Source organism: Haliotis cracherodii, unplaced genomic scaffold (genome assembly GCF_022045235.1).
Source record: "Haliotis cracherodii isolate W230 unplaced genomic scaffold, xgHalCrac1.p SCAF_14, whole genome shotgun sequence".
NCBI classification, from domain to species: Eukaryota; Metazoa; Mollusca; class Gastropoda; order Lepetellida; family Haliotidae; genus Haliotis; species Haliotis cracherodii.
Window position 1 is genome coordinate 35,117,699 of NW_027266269.1, and position 21,906 is coordinate 35,139,604.

Consider the following 21,906-nt stretch of genomic DNA (forward strand, 5'->3'; position numbering starts at 1 on the left):
CAGGCCCTATGATCTGTCTCAATGCGCTGTGCAGTTATCAGTTTACATGTTACAGGCCCTATGATCTGTCTCAATGTGCTGTGCAGTTATCAGTTTACATGTTACAGGCCCTATGATCTGTCTCAATGCGCTGTGCAGTTATCAGTTTACATGCTACAGGCCCTATGATCTGTCTCAATGTGCTGTGCAGTTATCAGTTTACATGTTACAGGCCCTATGATCTGTCTCAATGTGCTGTGCAGTTATCAGTTTACATGCTACAGGCCCTATGATCTGTCTCAATGTGCTGTGCAGTTATCAGTTTACATGGTACAGGCCCTATGATCTGTCTCAATGTGCTGTGCAGTTATCAGTTTACATGCTACATGCCCTATGATCTGTCTCAATGTGCTGTGCAGTTATCAGTTTACATGTTACAGGCCCTATGATCTGTCTCAATGTGCTGTGCAGTTATCAGTTTACATGGTACAGGCCCTATGATCTGTCTCAATGTGCTGTGCAGTTATCAGTTTACATGCTACAGGCCCTATGATCTGTCTCAATGTGCTGTGCAGTTATCAGTTTACATGCTACATGCCCTATGATCTGTCTCAATGTGCTGTGCAGTTATCAGTTTACATGTTACAGGCCCTATGATCTGTCTCAATGTGCTGTGCAGTTATCAGTTTACATGTTACAGGCCCTATGATCTGTCTCAATGTGCTGTGCAGTTATCAGTTTACATGCTACATGCCCTATGATCTGTCTCAATGTGCTGTGCAGTTATCAGTTTACACGTTACAGGCCCTATGATCTGTCTCAATGTGCTGTGCAGTTGTCAGTTTACATGCTACAGGCCCTATGATCTGTCTCAATGTGCTGTGCCGTTATCAGTTTACATGGTACAGGCCCTATGATCTGTCTCAATGTGCTGTGCAGTTATCAGTTTACATGCTACAGGCCCTATGATCTGTCTCAATGCGCTGTGCAGTTATCAGTTTACATGCTACAGGCCCTATGATCTGTCTCAATGTGCTGTGCCGTTATCAGTTTACATGGTACAGGCCCTATGATCTGTCTCAATGTGCTGTGCAGTTATCAGTTTACATGTTACAGGCCCTATGATCTGTCTCAATGTGCTGTGCAGTTATCAGTTTACATGTTACAGGCCCTATGATCTGTCTCAATGCGCTGTGCAGTTATCAGTTTACATGTTACAGGCCCTATGATCTGTCTCAATGTGCTGTGCCGTTATCAGTTTACATATTACAGGCCCTATGATCTGTCTCAATGTGCTGTGCAGTTATCAGTTTACATGTTACAGGCCCTATGATCTGTCTCAATGTGCTGTGCAGTTATCAGTTTACATGCTACAGGCCCTATGATCTGTCTCAATGTGCTGTGCAGTTATCAGTTTACATGCTACAGGCCCTATGATCTGTCTCAATGTGCTGTGCAGTTATCAGTTTACATGCTACAGGCCCTCGGATCTGTCTCAATGTGCTGTGCAGTTATCAGTTTACATGTTACAGGCCCTATGATCTGTCTCAATGTGCCATGCAGTTATCAGTTTACATGCTACAGGACCTATGATCTGTCTCAATGTGCTGTGCAGTTATCAGTTTACATGTTACAGGCCCTATGATCTGTCTCAATGTGCTGTACAGTTATCAGTTTACATGCTACAGGCCCTATGATCTGTCTCAATGTGCTGTGCAGTTATCAGTTTACATGCTACAGGCCCTATGATCTGTCTCAATGTGCTGTGCAGTTATCAGTTTACATGTTACAGGCCCTATGATCTGTCTCAATGTGCTGTGCAGTTATCAGCTTACATGTTACAGGCCCTATGATCTGTCTCAATGTGCTGTGCAGTTATCAGTTTACATGCTACAGGCCCTATGATCTGTCTCAATGTGCTGTGCAGTTATCAGTTTACATGTTACAGGCCCTATGATCTGTCTCAATGTGCTGTGCAGTTATCAGTTTACATGTTACAGGCCCTATGATCTGTCTCAATGTGCTGTGCAGTTATCAGCTTACATGTTACAGGCCCTATGATCTGTCTCAATGTGCTGTGCAGTTATCAGTTTACACGTTACAGGCCCTATGATCTGTCTCAATGTGCTGTGCAGTTATCAGTTTACACGTTACAGGCCCTATGATCTGTCTCAATGTGCTGTGCAGTTATCAGTTTACATGGTACAGGCCCTATGATCTGTCTCAATGCGCTGTGCAGTTATCAGTTTACATGCTACAGGCCCTATGATCTGTCTCAATGTGCTGTGCAGTTATCAGTTTACATGTTACAGGCCCTATGATCTGTCTCAATGTGCTGTGCAGTTATCAGTTTACACGTTACAGGCCCTATGATCTGTCTCAATGTGCTGTGCAGTTATCAGTTTACATGGTACAGGCCCTATGATCTGTCTCAATGCGCTGTGCAGTTATCAGTTTACATGCTACAGGCCCTATGATCTGTCTCAATGTGCTGTGCAGTTATCAGTTTACATGCTACAGGCCCTATGATCTGTCTCAATGTGCTGTGCAGTTATCAGTTTACATGCTACAGGCCCTATGATCTGTCTCAATGTGCTGTGCAGTTATCAGTTTACATGCTACAGGCCCTATGATCTGTCTCAATGTGCTGTGCAGTTATCAGTTTACATGGTACAGGCCCTATGATCTGTCTCAATGCGCTGTGCAGTTATCAGTTTACATGCTACAGGCCCTATGATCTGTCTCAATGTGCTGTGCAGTTATCAGTTTACATGGTACAGGTCCTATGATCTGTCTCAATGTGCTGTGCAGTTATCAGTTTACATGCTACAGGCCCTATGATCTGTCTCAATGTGCCATGCAGTTCACAGTTAATGTGCTCAAGACCTGATGTTAACTCAACTTTTTTGATAAAGCTGAACTGTTACTAGTGATGTCAATATTGTTGTTAATTGCACATCCCAATTCATCCAATCTATTAAAATCTTTTATCCATAGCCGCTGAAGCTAGTTTTTGTATTGCGCCTATAACGGTACCTTTCCAATATCCTGGAATATCATCTGCGATTTTAAGCCATCCAAATACGGTTATCAATGCAGTGTATTTAGGATGTAGCAGAGCTACAGATAAGCTGCGTATCTGCGTAAAATACCCCCGCTACCCCACCCCACCCCACCCCAAAAAAAATATATATATATTCAAAACCCAATTACTTTCACTTAATTTGCATACAGAAACACATGAATTTAATTAAAAACTCAGATGTATTAACCGCACGCATAAATACCCAAAGAGGTTTTTTCAGCTTGCATACAACTTTCAACTTGCAGCTACTTTACTTTCCGAGTCAAGCCTATAATTAAAACCATTATACATCTTAAACATTATTTTTATATGTCTATTCATTTTGGGAAAAATCCAATAGACTGATGAATAGATGAGTGAAAAAAAATATTGGTTACCTATTGAAAAATGTAATAAACCAATTAAAATAGTAACCCTAGAGTAAAAACTTGCTCAAAAAGTTATCTGGAGCTCTGCTGTGGTGTCCCCTAAGTTTGATCCGCAACCCATCCTGTTGTCAGTCTCCATCACTAGGCTGATGAGGTAGATCTACTAGCATCTACTTGTGTTGTTGAGAGGGCGGTAACACACTAACACACACATAATCACCCGCCTGGGACTGCAGAGCACACTAGCTGTGGGATAATATTTAATATTCCCCGGCTGTTTAATCAGCGTAATGTGTAGGTCATCCAAGTGTGGCATCCTCCTCCTGCAGCAGCAGCAGCTCCATACTGGATGTACTTCCCTGTACTTCCCAGAGTACTCCTCTCGCTCAGTTTGTAATGGCAGTTATTTGATTAGGCAGGGAATCAAATATTAGGCCAATAATAATGATCGAGTCATCCAGTGTTTATTTACAAAGGCTACTGGAGCGGAACATTCACTACATCGCCTGGAGCACCTACATCTGGGGCCAGAGTTCATTAAGGACATTTCAATTGAACAATGACGAGATGTGTTTGTTTGTTTGTTGTTTAACACCACACTCAGCAATATATAAGCTATATGATGGCGGTCTGTAAATAATCGAGTCTGGACCAGACAATCCAGTGATTGATGTCAGCGAGCCTGACCACCCGATCCCGTTAGTTGCCTCTTCGGACATGCGGGTCTTCACGGGTCACAAAAGCAATGAGAGACTAGGGTGTCACAATATGGTTTGAGTGAGTTAGTGAGTGAGAGGGGTTTGATGCTGCTTTTAACAGTATTCTAGTTATATCACAGCATGTCAGCTTAATGTGGTAGGAAAGCCTGATGTGATGCAGGTCTCAGTTGTTTACCAATTTGGTGAAACCCACGCACACGGGTATGGTGCTGACAAACCTAAAACATAATCGGAGCAAACCAGGAATCAAACCCACAATCTGAGGTTTCTGGCATCCCAAGGGACACTACTCTGCACAAAGAAGTTCAGCGCCTTAGACAACTGAGCCACCCACGCCCCAGTTATGGTTTGAGAATGGAATATGTAAAATGTACCATGTAAAAGAAAAAACAAATGATTAGAGAAAAGACAAAGATTTGGTATATACTTTTTATTTACAAATAAAAACTGCTATAACAATATGTTACTAAACAAATTGTTTACTACATTGCCAGTGACAAACATGTAAAATATTGTCACAACATTGTCATACAAATAGTTTTACAGTCAAGTGTATAATTTGTTAAGCTGAGGTCAATGCCGGTCAAAGCCTGTCAATGCTTGTCAATGCCTGTCAATGCCAGTCAGTACTTGTCAATTCTAGTCAAATACAATATTTTATTATTTAGCAATTCATCTGGTAACAATGTTTGTTTGTTTGTTGTTTAACCCTGCACTCAGCAATATTCCAGCTATATGATGGCGGTCTGTAAATATTCGAGTCTAGAACAGACAATATAAGTGATTAATATCATGAGCATCGATCCACGCAATTGGGGTCGATGACATGCATCAACCAAATCAGCGAGAGCCTGACCACCCGATCCCGTTAGTCGCCTCTCACGACAAGCTGTTGACAATGGAAATAGGAAATTTAGGTACTCTGAATCCCTCAAATGACATATGTTAAGTTGATGGAGTTTGTGTGCAAGGTCATTCACAAATGTTTCCCGTACAAATTGATTCACTCATTGGCGTAAATGATCATGTGATTTTTCTCTCATGTTGTTATCCCCCTGTATCCACGTACAATGAGTGTCAATCACTGTCAATCACTGTCAATCACTTTAGCTCCCAATAAATCCCAGTGCATATCACAATACTGTGACACGGGTATCTCAATATATTCCATTTTACCGATACACAGCCTTAGTCTAAGGCAAGGCAGTTAACTGACTACAAAAGTCCCGTTTGCACCATTGCAGAGCTAGGCTGCAATTATGGAGTTATATTTTGGCTGGACTGATTTTGGCCAGTTGCAGGATTTGTAAAGCATGTATTCCGTCAACTTAGCGTCAACAGATGTTTTCCAAATCTTTTAATGTTTTAAATCAAGGTGCTCACATGAGTTTGCTCGGCACGATGTGAGACCCGTTTAATTACAATATAAATTTTGATTATCAATCAGATCGTCTTGACCAGGTGCTGCCATTTTGTTTGAAGCAAATGCAAGTGATATGAAAGGTGTAATCTGATTGGTCAATAGTAGGGACATAGAAGGGACATAACTCATGATAGCCACTAGTGGCACTACGATTGAGCCCAGAAATTCGAGCCAAGATCGGCAAGGGTGGAAACTGGACTTTTACAGTCAGTTAACTCCCTTGCCTAGAGAAGATTTCACTTCTCCACACCGTATCAGCCATATGTATTTATGGGCAGGGGAAGAAACATAGTGCATACAGACCGTGAATGTTGACGATGCTATGTTGCATAATTCCCTTGTGAAGGTGTTGAGAGTTAAAATCTCCAGTCTCCAGTCTGCTCGTTATGGTCCAAGGATTAAAATGTATGATGACGTCATGGTCATAGGTTTAATCATAGGTAGATTTGTTTCCTTCTAAAGAAACACTGTAACCGAAACACTGTAACTGAATTCACTCTGTATATAATGTGTTTGTTTCTAAGGCAACACTGTAATGAGGTTTGTTTGTTTCTGAATTCACACTGTACAAGATGTTTTTGTTTCTGAGGCAACACTAACACAGTTTGTTTGTTTCTGAATTTACAATAAACATGATACATGTCACCTAAAGACATTGTTCCATGAATGGCAAAGTTCGTCATATATCAGTATCATATATTTCATCTTCTCATGTTTATAGTCACCTAGTAGGCAAGGTCATTAGTTGTTAGTGCGTGGGGTAGCTCGTTGTCGCCGTGGTCGTCTTGTAGTAACATCGGGTTCTGGTTCTGGCTCCGGAGTACGGAGCACAACATCGGAGGGGGAGGCGCACACTTGCTGCACATTGGTTGATTGTGGGTAACGATGACACTGAAACTTACTTGGCCAAGGGAGACCATTGGACAGGCGACGATAAACTCTCTCACAGCTCCGGCGCACACCCTCGCAAATTTCCCGACATGGCAGAGCAAAGGGAGTCTCTGCTCTGACACAATACGGCATGTATATCCCACACATGAAGAATCGGAGGTGAGGGGAACAGTTGGTCCTCAGCAGGTCCTGAAACTGTTGCATCTCGTTCTCGATCTCATCCACGTTGCACTGCAGGAACATGTTGGGCAGAGACCCTTGGGAGAAGGTCAGGTTCTGGCACAAGGCGATGGGGTTCTGCTCGCAAGTAAGATGGCGCTGGTGGCAGGAAGGAACTCTCTGTTTGGGCGGGACACAGTTCCGTTGCCGAAGTGATGGAAGACTCCTGCACTGGAACTGAGACGGCCACTGGGACTGCAACTGCCTCATCCTCACCTTACATCTGCGTGCGCGGTTGCAAGTCTCTTTACAGGGTAACTGCAGGGCGGTTTGACCTGGGGTGCACTTGGGCAAATGGTAGCCGCATGCGGTTGTTCGGAAATCAGCAGAGCATCCGATGTCCATGAAAGCCCACATGTATTCCAGGGCGCGGTAGACCTGGAGCTGGGTGGTATGTCCGAACTGATTGGGAAGACGGGTGTGGCGATATCCGATCATACCTCGACACATGGGTACTTGGATCACCTCGCACTCGGTCGAGTTTGTTGGAAGCGGGACCAAAGAGCCTCTGTTATTGCCCTGGCTAGAGGAAGGACGCCCACCTCTTTGACCACCATTTCCACGACGATTCGGGCGGTTTTGCCGGTTTGGTCGGTTTGGTCGGTTCGGTCGGTTTGGTCGGTTCTGGCGATTTCCTGGATTTCTGCGATTACCTCTTTGCCTTTGTGCTGAAACACATGATGCCAAACAGAGTATGGCACAGAGCAGGACCATATACACCCTCCAGTTCATCTTGATGACTTGTGACTTGTGCAGGGGAGCAGACTGAGAGGGACCGGACTGGCTAAACCGGTCATGATGGAGGCTCCACATGGGTCAGATTGAGGGGCGGAATCCATATTGTACCAATATCAATGTATGACAGGTCCCTGTTTGTCTGTCTCACAGTCCCTGAACCACATTATTTTCCCTTCTGCCGAGATCTTACTGTAGTCCTATAGCCCAATTTGAAGCAAGTCTAAATTTTCCACAGGTTCTCCAGTCTAACTGGGGCTCCTTTTCAATTTAAATGGATTGTTTGTTTCGATCAATATTTTATAATTTTATAAATTTTCAGAGACTAAGATTTAGTCTGGAGTTCCTGTCTATGTAAACAAGTAGTAGGGAATGGCTGATTTCTTGACGGCCATGATTAGATAACACTTATAGATTTCGTTGGTCCTTGGAATGAAATCAAAGAGTGATTACTTGAAGGTTTTTTTTCGTTTGTTTTTTAAATTGTTCTCACCAAAGCAGCAGAGCAGTTTGTTAATTTATATCGCCAAAATCAACTTTCAAGTGTAGACAGTCTCCCAGTTTATGTACACTTGTATAAAAATGCTGTGTATTTGCGCTATAACCAGGTATAGCTTCATACCTCCTCTTTGGGACCCGTGAAGAATAGGTCTTCAGCAACCCATGCTTGCTGTAAAAGGCGACTATGCTTGTCATAAGATGCGACTAACGGGATCGGGTGGTCAGGCTCGCTGACCTGGTACAGTCATCCATCCCAATTGCGTGGATCGATGCTCATGATATCAATCACTGGATTGTCTGGTCCAGACTCGATTATTTACAGATCGCCGTCATATAGCTGGAATATTGCTGAGTTCAGCGTTAAACAACAAACCAACCAACCACCTTCCTCTTTTGGTTGTCACCTGTTGGCTAAAAGTGTCAAGCTAGTTAGATGAGACAGCAGTGGAACCAGTTTATATCAGTATGGACAATAACCCTGTCTTCATATGTATCAAATTTGTATTACTAGTTTTTGCAATTTGTTTATGCATTCTCAATTTAATTCTATGAATAATGTCATCAAACTAAAAAAAAAAAGTTCAATATTTTAGATTGGTTTAAAGGGTATTTTGACTTTTCAAAAGTTGAATTTTTCTCTAACTTCAATTCAAACAAATTTTAACTATAATCTGAAATTTGTGAATTCTTAGCCCATCCACCTTGTGGAGCCCCACTTGTGAGTGGAGCAGTACTTTAGCTGGAGTCAATTGGTCTCAAGTCAAGTGGTCTGAGTTAAAGTGGCTGGACCGAGAGACTTAATGGAGGGGCTATCTCCACTAACACACTTGCTCATTAGGTCAAGCATCCAACACTCCAGTCCAACATATACTTGTCCCTACTTGCAGTTCATGTTTATAGAATTTTGAATATGATTGATAAGAAAACTGACCAAAAAAAATATTTTTTTAAACCAAAATCAAATTCATTTAAGTCATAGATTTGTTTCAATGCTTTTTAATTGTTTAAAAAGAGATCTCACTTGAGTGTCTTTTGATATCAAATATATCAACACAGGCTCATAAAAGTGGAAAATTTCTGAGGCTTGCCGAGTATTTTTGCCACTTTTATCACCGAGGGTTGATATACTTGATATCAAAAGACACGAGGGTCAGATTTTATTTATCATCCAACATCATTCTTTCAACTTTTTCAATTTGTAGACAGTAATTAGCAGTGTCTTCAGTGTAAAAAGTACTGCAAACAGCTTCCGTAGCAGAGCCATTAGTGATGTCATTTGATTGTGATGTCATGGTAACCAGTGATGTCACAATGGTCTGCAAACCATTGTGATGTAATTTCATTGCAGCGATATAAACAGTGTAGATATCGCTTGATATCTCCTGTGGGAGCCAGTTTTGGATGATAAAGTATTTATTATCACAAATCCCCAATTATGAATCTTTTTCTCTGCATGTGTGAATATATTGGATACTGGTCTGTGAAAAGGGAAATCCCAAATGGGTTACTGGTTATAAACAGATTTGAAAAACTAAATCACTGAAAGAATTTAATTCCATCGAAAAGCCTACTTCTATATAATATTATATTATTGAACATTTATATACTGCAGGAATCCAGGTACTATAGCTAGTTGCTGCTCAAATGCGGTTTTATTTGTTCCCCGACCAGTGGATCTGATTGCATTCCAATTATCATTCTCACCTTTACACATTATTGATTGGGATTCAGGATAAATGGGGAATCTTACCCAGATACTGTCCTTTGATATCAAATATATCAGCACGCATTTATAAAAGTTAAATAGTGATTGATAACTGTTATTTATGAGTGTTGATATATTTGATATTGAATAAAACACAAGGATGAGATTCTGTATGATCATCAAAAATCCTTCTATTACTGTTTGTCAACACTTACAACCATTGTCAAGTGTGAACTGTACATCTAACCGGCTTCAGTAGCAGGAGCCAGTTGGGTAGCCGAGTGGTCAAAGTGTTCATTCATCATGCTGAAAACCTGGGTTTGATTCCCAACATGGGTACATTGTGTGAAGCCCATTTCCGTTGATATTACTGGAATATTGCTAAAAGCAACACAGAACCACACTCACTTACTGTGACTTCATTGAGTTTCATAGTGCCCTCATGGCCTGGATCGATGCTCATAATATCAGTCATTGGATTCTCTGGTCCAGAGTCAATTATTTACAGACCGCAGTCATAAAGCTGAAATATTGCTATCACAGCGATAAAAACAGATCAAAACAAACAAAACGTGATACCGCTGCGGACAAAGAGAATTATTTTTTATCCAGCACCACATGTGCAACAAAACCTTCAATCAGGATTGTCGTAACAGATTTTGCAATCTGATCTTTACACTGAAGTGATGTAAGTCACGAAAAGATAATAATCAAATAACCGACCAGTCAACATGACGATGATCACAGAGGCAATTTAGCCGACAATTACACTTCAAAGACTTTGATGGATGCATTGTAAGTTCACAGTGACCAGCGAGGGGAAATCTTCGCCGTTGTTTGTGTGTAGAGAAGTGTATGGAAGCAGTCAGCCATGGGGTATTGTCAACTGTTTGACAGCATTCTGCTGGAGTAAACACTGCGTCCTTGGTGACAATGTTTGCGTCCCTCTTGGTCTCTGTCCCGTGGTAGATCAGGTGTTGGTAGAAAGGATTATTTCTTGACAACGGTGGAATTAATTCTGTGTTTATTAATCTGTGTGGAGTACTGCATGCAGGTCAACCTGTGTAGTCCCAGCTGGTTGTAGGTCAGTATATCATCAGTATATCATCAGTATATCATCAGTATATCATCTGTATATCATCAGTATATCATCTGTATATCATCAGTATATCATCAGTATATCATCAGTATATCATCTGTATATCAGGGTTGATCCACCTTGTCATGTACTGCAGGCAACAGTGACTGGTTCTTATGCCATCTCTGTGTGTGTGTCTGTCTGTCTGTCTGTCTGTCTGTCTGTGTGTGTGTGTGTGTGTGTGTGTGTGTGTGTGTGTAGGTCTGTTTGTTTGTGTGTGTGTGTGTGTGTGTGTGTGTGTGTGTGTGTGTGTGTGGGTCTGTTTGTTTGTGTGTGTGTGTGTGTGTGTCTCTGTGTGTCTGTCTGTCTGTCTGTGTGTGTGTGGCTGTGTATGTGTTTCTGTATGTGGATATGTCTTTGTATGTTGTGTGTGCGTGTGTGTGTATGTGTATGTCTGTGTGTAGGTCTTTGTGTGTGTGTTTGTTTGTGTGTGTAGCTCTGTGTGTGTGTGTGTGTGTGTGTGTGTGTCTGTGTGTGTGTATGTGTGTGTGTGTGTGTGTGTGTGTCTGTGTTTCTAGGTAGACTCCCTGTCCCTGTCCACTACACCACAACATCTACTGAATTTTAGATATGTATTAACTAATGACATACATTTTGTACTGAATAAAATCAGAAATCAGTATTTAAGGAGATGATGTACCTGTCACAAATTCACAATTTTTTCGAACAATTATTGTGATAACATTGCAGTTGTGTTGTAGCGATTGTTATATTTAGTTATAATCAGCCAAGTCCACAAGCTGGGTTTGTCAGAGGATGAACAGGTCTACATGACGTGTTCTTTAGTCTACAAGACATGTTCTTTTCACTGGTGAAATGTGCTCGTTACTTGTGTGTTATTTGTGGCTTTCCCACAATCTAAGCTGACTCACCAAGATATTACTGTTTTGTTTGTTTATTTGTTTGTTTCTTGTTTAACGCCACACTCAGCTATATGACAGCATTAAATTATTGAGTCTGGACCAGACAATCCAGTGATGGACATCGTGAGCAACGATCCATGCAATTGGTTTTGATGACATGCATCAAGCAAGCCTGATCCCCCGATCACTTTATTTGTCGCAATATTACACCTATATGACGGCGGTCTGTAAATAATCGAGTCTGGACCAGACAATCCAGTAATTGACATCATGAGCATCAATCCATGCATTTGGGATATGATGACATGCATCAACCATGTCAGCGAGGCTAAACACCCGATCCCGTTCGCATAATCGCCTTTTACAGCAATCATGGGCGATGGAGACCTATTCTACCCTGGATCTTCACGGGCCCAATCTCATGGGGTCATGATATTCATGAGGAATTTGGGGATAGAACCACCGACTTTCTGTTCTCTGGGAAGATGCTCAATCCCCTTGACCACAGAGGTGGCCGGCATTCATTTATTAATCACTGGATTGTCTGGTCCACACTCAGTTATTCACAGACCGCCGTCATATAGCTGGAATATTGCTATGTGTGGTGTTAAATACACAAATAAACAAAACAAACTTTAGAGATGGAAGATGTTGTTGCCCTGCCTTGTGCTCGGCTTTAAGGGGATACAACAAGGACTTGTAAACTCACAGTCTCTGTAAACTGTGGTAGTATGCCACTGCCCGACTGGTCCCCGTCCCCCCACCCCCCAAAAATATCCAATTAAAATAAAAACAACCCCTTCACTACCCACCCACCGCAGGTGTTGCAATATGGCTTGGCCATGAATTGGAGTGATCAGTTGTCAGATTAACAAGCATAAGAGTACCCCACTTTATAATTTTTTAAATAATTCTAGTTAGATATACATAAGGTAATATTTTGGCAATTAGGTAGTGAGTATGTGGGTAGTATTGATTGGTTTAATTAATCACATCGGTATTTTATTCATGGAGTGTGTTTTCTTCACAGATGGTCCGGTTAGTGTACAAGACCCCGTAGACATTATGAATTCACAAGATGGCGGGGGGCAGTCAGAAGCCAAGACGGCATCCTCATCCAATCAACACTCTTCCTCAACCAATCAGCATCAAGCCTCATCACATGCATCATCCAATCACAGTCATTCAGCGGCAGCCAATGAAAACCAGGCACAGGCACAGGTATGGTAGCTCTTTATTTGGGCTGATAACTATGCACTGTTTGTTTGTTTGTTTGTTTGTTTGTTTGTTTGTTTGGTTGGTTGGTTGGTTGGTTGGTTGGTTGGTTGTTTGTTTGTTTGTTTGGTTGTTTGTTTGTTTGTTTGTTTGGTTGTTTGTTTGTTTGTTTGGTTGGTTGGTTGGTTGTTTGTTTGTTTGTTTGTTTGTTTGGTTGTTTGTTTGTTTGTTTGTTTGGTTGTTTGTTTGTTTGTTTGTTTGGTTGGTTGGTTGGTTGGTTGTTTGTTTGTTTGTTTGTTTGTTTGGTTGTTTGGTTGTTTGTTTGTTTGGTTGGTTGGTTGGTTGGTTGTTTGTTTGTTTGATGCTGCACTCCGCAATGTTCCAGCTGTGTGATTGATAATATGTACGAGCCACCTTGTTGTGGTACAATGACATTGAATACATTAACACATCAAGTCTGACTACTTGTTCAATGTACCTTTGATATTATCTGTATTTGCAAATATAAACAAGCCAAATGATAGGCTGAATAAAAATCAAAGCGATCAGGAAAGAATTTTTTTTTTCTTTTTGGGGGTTGTTTAGTTTGAAAAGAATATCTAACTATGACCGTGACCCAAGACAATTTTTTTTTCTTATGTCCAGGCTGCCTTTATCTACATCTCCTAAAAACATTCAGCTTGTGTTAAAGACTTGCTCACATTCAAATATTAGTGAGTGAGTGAGTATGGTTTTACACCGCTTTTAGCAATATTCCAGCAATATCACGGCGGCGGACACCAGAAATGGGCTTCACACATTGTACCCATGTCGGGAATCGAACCCGGGTCTTCGGCGTGATGAGCGAAGGCTTTAACCATTAGGCTACCCGACCGCCACTTCAAATATTAGAAAAACAACTCCTGAAAACCTCTAAAATATGCCTTTTATGCATTTTAGCTTCACCTGTAAGTCAATAATGTGTTGTTATGTACAAAGTCTCCTTCTCTTTAGTATGAACCCATCTGATAACTTCTACCAGATTTCTAATGGTTTTGCTCATTTCTCATTTTGTCTCTCTATTTAAGAAAGTAGACGCAACAGAAACACATCCAGGAACCAGTCTCCATGCAGAAAACTTTAAAGCCCCAACCGTACTATAAATAGCATGATATTTTGTGAGACCTGACTGTTTGACAGATGTTTGCATTGATCGGTCAACGAGTTTTTGGTGATTGAAAATCTTGAATAACTAAGGGATGAGACTTTCACATCTAAACCTTGGCAGACACAGTTCCCCTGCACCAGTCAATGTAATAAAAGTCACAAATTATACCGAATCTTTGCCCCAAGAGTACCCTTCGTTCTTGTACTATAGAACATGAAGCTGACCCTTGCTGTGTTGCAGATTAACGGCACCGTGGTGGAAGACAGGAAGAACCTGCGGAACCTGCCGATCGAGGAGGTGATTGAGAAGACCAAGTCCATCGTGGGGGAGCTGGGGAAGCTGGAGGACTACCACCGCGGGGAGGGCATGCGGCTCCAGAAGATGCTCGGCGACTTCTACTGGGACTATACCTCACAGAGGAAGCAGATCGGGGACGCCATCGCGGAGGCAGGATATGCAGGTGGGTAGAGGTGGGATATACAGGTGGGATATACAGGTCAGTAGAGGTGTGTAGAGGTGGGATATACAGGCGGGTAGAGGTGGGATATGCAGGTGGGTAGAGGTGGGATATACAGTCAGGTACAGGTTGGATATGCAGGTGGGTAGAGGTGGGATATGCTGGTAGGTAGAGGTTGGATATGCAGGTGGGTAGAGGTGGGATATGCGGTCAGGTACAGGTTTGATATGCAGTCAGGTAGAGGTTGGATATACAGGTGGGTAGAGGTGGGATATACAGGTAGGTAGAGGTGGGATATGCAGGTAGGTAGAGGTGGGATATACAGGTAGGTAGAGGTGGGATATGCAGTTAGATAGAGGTGGGATATGCATGTAGGTAAGGGTGGGATATACAGGTAGATGAGGGTGGGATATACAGGTAGGTAAGGGTGGGATATACAGGTAGGTAAGGGTGGGATATACAGGTAGGTAGAGGTGGGATATGCAGGTAGAGGTGGGATATACAGGTAGGTAAGGGTGGGATATGCAGGTAGGTAGAGGTGGGATATGCAGGTAGGTAGAGGTGGGATATACAGGTAGGTAAGGGTGGGATATACAGGTAGGTAGAGGTGGGATATGCAGGTAGGTAAGGGTGGGATATGCAGGTAGGTAGAGGTGGGATATACAGGTAGGTAGAGGTGGGATATGCAAGTAGGTAGAGGTGGGATATGCAGTTAGATAGAGGTGGGATATGCATGTAGGTAAGGGTGGGATATACAGGTAGATGAGGGTGGGATATACAGGTAGGTAAGGGTGGGATATACAGGTAGGTAAGGGTGGGATATACAGGTAGGTAGAGGTGGGATATGCAGGTAGAGGTGGGATATACAGGTAGGTAAGGGTGGGATATGCAGGTAGGTAGAGGTGGGATATGCAGGTAGGTAGAGGTGGGATATACAGGTAGGTAAGGGTGGGATATACAGGTAGGTAGAGGTGGGATATGCAGGTAGGTAAGGGTGGGATATGCAGGTAGGTAAGGGTGGGATATGCAGGTAGGTAGAGGTGGGATAAGCAGGCAGGTAAGGGTGGGATATGCAGGTAGGTAAGGGTGGGATAAGCAGGCAGGTAAGGGTGGGATATGCAGGTAGGTATAGGTGTGATATGCAGGTAGGTAAGGGTGGGATATGCAGGTAGGTAAGGGTGGGATATGCAGGTAGGTAAGGGTGGGATATGCAGGTAGGTAAGGGTGGGATATGCAGGTAGGTAGAGGTGGGATAAGATGGAGGTATGACTGATGTAGGATAATCCAGGGCCATGTGAGAGTAGGATGCGCTCAATGGGCAAGTCCAGATTTGTTTGTAGTTAAACTCAAAGCTGTGACAAAGTCATAATCTGATTCACAGGATTTGACTTATCAAAATGGTCATGACAAGTATGTGTTTTACAGAAATCACAATCAAGATGCTGAAAAGCCTGAACACAATTGGTATCTTCAAGAACGATGAAATCTGGTTCCCCGCCTACTACACCTACAACACCACGTGGAACTACTCCGACACCAGCGACTTGCTGGCCAGGGTAAGAGTGTAGCCAACAGGGTCCTTTACAGTGACTGTTGGTTAGATTCAATCCCCAGCATCCTATGCTGGTGGTACCAGGGGGATTCCGGGTTAGAATACGACCCCAGCAACCTATGCTGGTCGTACCATGGGGATTCCGGGTTAGAATACGACCCCAGTAACCTATGCTGTTTGTACCAGGGGAATTCCAGGTTAGAATACGACACCAGTAACCTATGCTGGTCATACCAGGAAAATTCCAGGTTAGAATACGACCTAAGTTACCTATGCTGTTTGTACCAGGGGGATTCCGGGTTAGAATACGACCCCAGTAACCTATGCTGGTCATACCAGGGGAATTCCAGGTTAGAATACGACCTAAGTAACCTATGCTGGTCGTACCAGGGGGATTCCGGGTTAGAAATCGATCCCCAGCAACCTATGCTGGTTGTACCAGGGGGATTCCGGGTTAGAATACATCCCCAGCATCCTATGCTGGTTGTACCTGGGGGATTCCGGGTTAGAATACGACCCCAGCATCCTATGCTGATTGTACCATGGGAATTCCGGGTTAGAATACGACCCCAGCATCCTATGCTGGTTGTACCATGGGGATTCTGGGTTAGAATACGACCCGAGTAACCTATGCTGGTCGTACCGTGGGGATTCCGGGTTAGAATACATCCCCAGCAACCTATGCTGGTCATACCAGGGGAATTCCAGGTTAGAATACGACCCCAGCAACCTATGCTGGTCGTACCGTGGGGATTCCGGGTTAGAATACATCCCCAGTAACCTATGCTGGTTGTACCATGGGGATTCTGGGTTAGAATACATCCCCAGCAACCTATGCTAGTCGTACCGTGGGGATTCTGGGTTATAATACATCCCCAGCAACCTATGCTGGTCATACCAGGGGAATTCCTGGTTAGAATACGACCCCAGCAACCTATGCTGGTCGTACCGTGGGGATTCCAGGTTAGAATACATCCCCAGTAACCTATGCTGGTTGTACCATGGGGATTCCGGGTTAGAATACGACCCCAGTAACCTATGCTGGTCGTACAGTGGGGATTCCGGGTTAGAATACATCCCCAGTAACCTATGCTGGTTGTACCATGGGGAATCTGGGTTAGAATACGACCCCAGTAACCTATGCTGGTCGTACAGTGGGGATCCAGGTTAGAATACATCCCCAGCAACCTATGCTGGTTGTACCAGGGGGATTCTGGGTTAGAATACATCCCCAGCAACCTATGCTAGTCGTACCGTGGGGATTCCAGGTTAGAATACATTCTCAGCATCCTATGTTGGTTGTACCATGGGGATTCCGGGTTAGAATACGTCCCCAGCAACCTATGCTGGTCGTACCTGGGGGATTCTTGGTTAGAAAACATCCCCAGCAACTTATGCAGGGCGGTGTTCCACAATGGTATTGTAGCACTAGGCTGAACTTAAACGCCATGATCACTTCATGGATTGAGAGGTCAGACTCGCTGATCTGGTTGAACCCTTGACAGCAGGCAATGTTTCTCATAATATCAATCGACCAGTGAAGATCCAGGGTAGAATAGGTCTTCTGCAATCTATACTTGCCGTAAAGGGGGACTATGCCTGTCGTAAGAGGCGACTGACAGGTGGTCAGGCTCATAGACTTGGATGTTGCATGTCGTCATAGTCAGAAAGAAATGCGAACATTAGTCACTTATGGTGAAACCATAGAGTTCTAGATAATATTTGCTGTTCAACATGGGTCCGGGTAATCCTGTGGGTACCGCACTCCATCTCAGTACCCATCCGATCTGATCTGTTATTCTTATGTAATTTATGCTTCAGAATTTAGCGGAGGCAGATGCTGTACGTCTCCTATCACTCAACTGTAGTCACAAACCCTACATTACAAACATACACAGCAAGGTAAGAGATGAGATATCAATGGGCAAGATTGTGTTTGAGCCTTTGTCCAGAGACCATAGGCCCCCTTCAGATCAAGGGCAAAGTTCTGGTGGGTAGTCTTGGGGCAAAGCTCTGGTGGGTGGTCTAGAGGCAAAGCTCTGGTGGGTGTTTTACAGAGCAAAGCTCTGGCGGGTGGTCTAGAGGCAAAGTTTTGGTGGGTAATCTTGGGGCAAAGTTCTGGTGGGTAATCTTGGGGCAAAGTTCTGGTGGGTAATCTTGGGGCAAAGCTCTGGTGGGTGGTCTAGGGGCAAAGCTCTGGCAGGTGTTTTACAGAACAAAGCTCTGGTGGGTGGTCTAGGGGCAAAGCTCTGGTGGGTGGTCTAGGGGCAAAGCTCTGGTGGGTGGTGTAGACACAAAGCTCTGGTGGGTGTTTTACAGAACAAAGCTCTAGTGGGTGTTTTACAGAACAAAGCTCTGGTGGGTGGTTTACGGAACAAAGCTCCGGTGGGTGGTTTACGGAACAAAGCTCTGGTGAGTGTTTTATGGAACAAAGCTCTGGTGGGTGGTCTTAAATCAAACTTCTGTTGGGTAATCTTGGGGCAAAGCTTTGACGGATAACCTTGAAATCAAAGTACCCTCTGGCGAAAATGACTTTAACCACAATCAGCAATATTGTGGAGCTCTCTGGTTGAGTTTTTTTGCAGATTCTCAGAATTTCTGTTTGTTTTCAATGTTAGTGAGTCCCATATTGTATTTCCTTGCAACATGCCGGGAAGATTGTTTTTTAAGATTTCTTCTAATGAATGCCTAAGATTTCCTGCAGTGATCAAAGAGCTTGATTTGTGATAAAAATGTGTGAATATGATGTCAAATGCTTGAGAGCTGCAGGCGTGATGTCAACTTCATAACATAGATAATAAACTGATTTCACAAGTTTAGCTGAGAAAAAAGCAGATGAAATATTTGAAGGAAAGCTTCCTGAGTAAATGATCCAAGAGTCATAGAATAGTGTATCAACATAATGTTTTTTACAACTGGATGGCATTTCTTCATAGGCTTACTGAATTATTTCTATTTCAACAAATCAATCATTACAAGAAAAACACAAGTGTCTTCATCAATGGCAAAAGTTGTTTCATTCGTTGTTGAAATGGGGCACTTCAGTTGTGGTAACAGGAGTTGTCTCCCTTGATTCTCCAACATTAAGACATGTTATTCTTGTTTAATGCCGCACTCAGCAATATTCCAGCTATATGGCGGCAGTCTGTAAATAATCGAGTCTGGACCAGACAATCCAGTGATTGACATCATGAGCATCGATCCACGAAACTGTATTGTTTTTTTTCCACTAAGGACATCCATCATAAGAGATCCAAATCCTGTGTTATTTATTTATGAAAATACATGTACAGGGAGACCTCATTAATTCAGATATCAGTAAGAATGGTAGGGTAGTCTAGAGGCTACAGTGTTCGCTTGTCACACCGAAGACCAAGTTTGATTCCCACAAGGATATTTGTGAACCAGTTCCAGGGGCAGGTCAATGGAAGTTCCTTGTATTAGAGTGAGTGAGTGAGTGAGTGGGTGAGCGACTGAGTATGTTTTTAAGCCGCTTTTAGCAATATTCCAGCAATATCACGGTGGGGGACACCAGAAATAGGCTTCACACAATGTACCCATGTCAGGAATCGAACCCGGGTCTTCGGTGTGCTGAGCGAACGCCTAAACCAGTAGGCTACCCGACGGCCCCTCCTTGTGTTAGAGTGCCAATGTCAGGGTTATGTTTAACAGCAAATTTGTATGCAGTCTTTCACAAGTTACTAGCCCTTCTCCAAACCAGCTGACTCAAGACTAAATCGTGGACTAAGTGGTGGAGAATGGGTGAAATGTTTGAAGGCTTTTCGTAATTTTGACTGGCCATTGGCCAGTGGGCCTGCACTTAAATTGACCCCTGCAATGGCATGGTTAGAATTAAAACGGAATGGTTGAAGTAAGTTCCAGGCCTTCTACTGCTAAGCAAAGATGTGATGACATCCCATTACGGGCCCCAATCAGAGCACAGCTCACCAGATCAGGAAAGTGACAGTTGGAATGTCTTTTCTAATTATGCAACCTCAAAAAGGTTAACATGGGATATTCCGAATGACAGTTACAGGCTTTTTGGATGATTCTGTTGAAATAATAATCTCTCGCTTCAAGGAGATAAAAGTTTGAAACAGAAAAACCTTCCATAACTTGGGGAAGTACTGCCATACAATACTGGCCATCTCTTAGACATTCTAGAATTTTCTCTTGTTCAGTTTTAAAATTTTGAATCAAAAACTTTGTCAAAATACATTTTTAAATGCATGGTCTGGAATGGATATCAGTTTGAAATTTGTGCCGTAGCTTGAGAAAGCTGATTTCTGATTGGCTTATGTTGACTGCTTGTTCATTCCATTGGTCAGTCAAAGTTTGTGAAAGGTTGTTCTGGTCAGGGTGCCATTGTACAAAACAACTGTCAAAGCGCTACGACTGTCGTAAGTGTATGTTAAGGTATGGGAGTCATGACCACCTTAGCGCTACAACTGTCGTAAATGTATGTTAAGGTATGGCAGTCATGACCACCTTAGCGCTACGACTGTCGTAAGTCTATGTTAAGGTATGGGAGTCATAACCACCTTAGTGCTATGACCATCGTAAGTCTATGTCAAGGGAGTCATGACCACCTTAGTGCTATGACTGTCGTAAATGTATGTTAAGGTATGGGAGTTATGACCACCTTAGCGCTACGACTGTCGCAAGTCTATGTTAAGGTACGGGAGTCATGACCACCTTAGCGCTACGACTGTCGTAAGTCTATGTTAAGGTATGGGAGTCATGACCACCTTAGCGCTACAACTGTCGTAAGTCTATGTTAAGGTATGGGAGTCATGACCACCTTAGCGCTACAACTGTCGTAAGTCTATGTTAAAGTATGGGAGTTATGACCACCTTAGTGCTATGACTGTCGTAAGTCTATGTAAAGGTATGGGAGTCATGACCACCTTAGCGCTACAACTGTCATAAGTCTATGTTAAGGTATGGGAGTCATGACCACCTTAGCGCTACGACTGTCGTAAGTCTATGTTAAGGTATGGGAGTCATAACCACCTTAGTGCTATGACCATCGTAAGTCTATGTCAAGGGAGTCATGACCACCTTAGTGCTATGACTGTCGTAAATGTATGTTAACGTATGGGAGTTATGACCACCTTAGCGCTACGACTGTCGCAAGTCTATGTTAAGGTACGGGAGTCATGACCACCTTAGCGCTACAACTGTCGTAAGTCTATGTAAAGGTATGGGAGTCATGACCACCTTAGTGCTATGACTGTCGTAAGTCTATGTTAAGGTATGGCAGTCATAACCACCTTAGTGCTATGACTGTCATAAGTCTATGTTAAGGTATGGGAGTCATGACCACCTTAGTGCTATGACTGTCGTAAGTCTATGTTAAGGTATGACAGTTATGACCACCTTAACACTACGACTGTCGTAAGTGTATGTTAAGGTATGGCAGTCATGACCACCTTAGCGCTACGACTGTCGTAAGTGTATGGCAGTCATGACCACCTTAGCACTACGACTGTCGTAAGTGTATGTTAAGGTATGGCAGTCATGACCACCTTAGCACTACGACTGTCGTAAGTCTATGTTAAGGTATGGGAGTCATGACCATCTTAGCGCTACAACTGTCTTAAGTGTATGTTAAGGTATGGGAGTTATGACCACCTTAGCGCTACAACTGTCGTAAGTCTATGTTAAGGTATAGGAGTCATGACCACCTTAGCTCTACGACTGTCGTAAGTCTATGTTAAGGTATGGGAGTTATGACCACCTTAGCGCTACGACTGTCGTAAGTCTATGTTAAGGTATGGCAGTCATGACCACCTTAGCGCTACAACTGTCTTAAGTTATGTTAAGGTATGGGAGTTATGACCACCTTAGTGCTACAACTGTCTTAAGTTATGTTAAGGTATGGGAGTTATGACCACCTTAGCGCTACA

The 21,906-nt window shown here is 43.0% G+C and overlaps 2 protein-coding genes across 7 annotated transcripts in view; one reads left to right on the forward strand and one right to left on the reverse strand.

The window, feature by feature from the left end:
• The window catches only part of LOC139461213 (uncharacterized), a 206,747-nt gene that overhangs the window by 158,579 nt on the left and 26,262 nt on the right, over window positions 1-21,906 (forward strand). For 5 of the 6 annotated variants that reach the window (XR_011652878.1, XM_071242819.1, XM_071242817.1 and 2 more), the window contains exons 2-5: window positions 12,657-12,847; window positions 14,229-14,448; window positions 15,871-16,001; window positions 17,819-17,899. Coding sequence is in view for 5 of the 6 variants with exons in the window: in XM_071242817.1 (XP_071098918.1) it covers window positions 12,657-12,847; window positions 14,229-14,448; window positions 15,871-16,001; window positions 17,819-17,899 (623 nt within the window). In the remaining variant the exon portion in view is untranslated. Of the gene's footprint in view, window positions 1-10,575; window positions 10,710-12,656; window positions 12,848-14,228; window positions 14,449-15,870; window positions 16,002-17,818; window positions 17,900-21,906 lie in introns of those variants that run through there. The other variant, XM_071242818.1, reaches the window with a different exon arrangement.
• On the reverse strand, window positions 6,222-7,451 carry LOC139460772 (uncharacterized). The gene has a single exon (XM_071242242.1). The coding sequence runs from the start codon at window positions 7,414-7,416 to the stop codon at window positions 6,316-6,318; it is 1,101 nt and encodes a 366-aa protein (XP_071098343.1). The 5' UTR covers window positions 7,417-7,451; the 3' UTR covers window positions 6,222-6,315.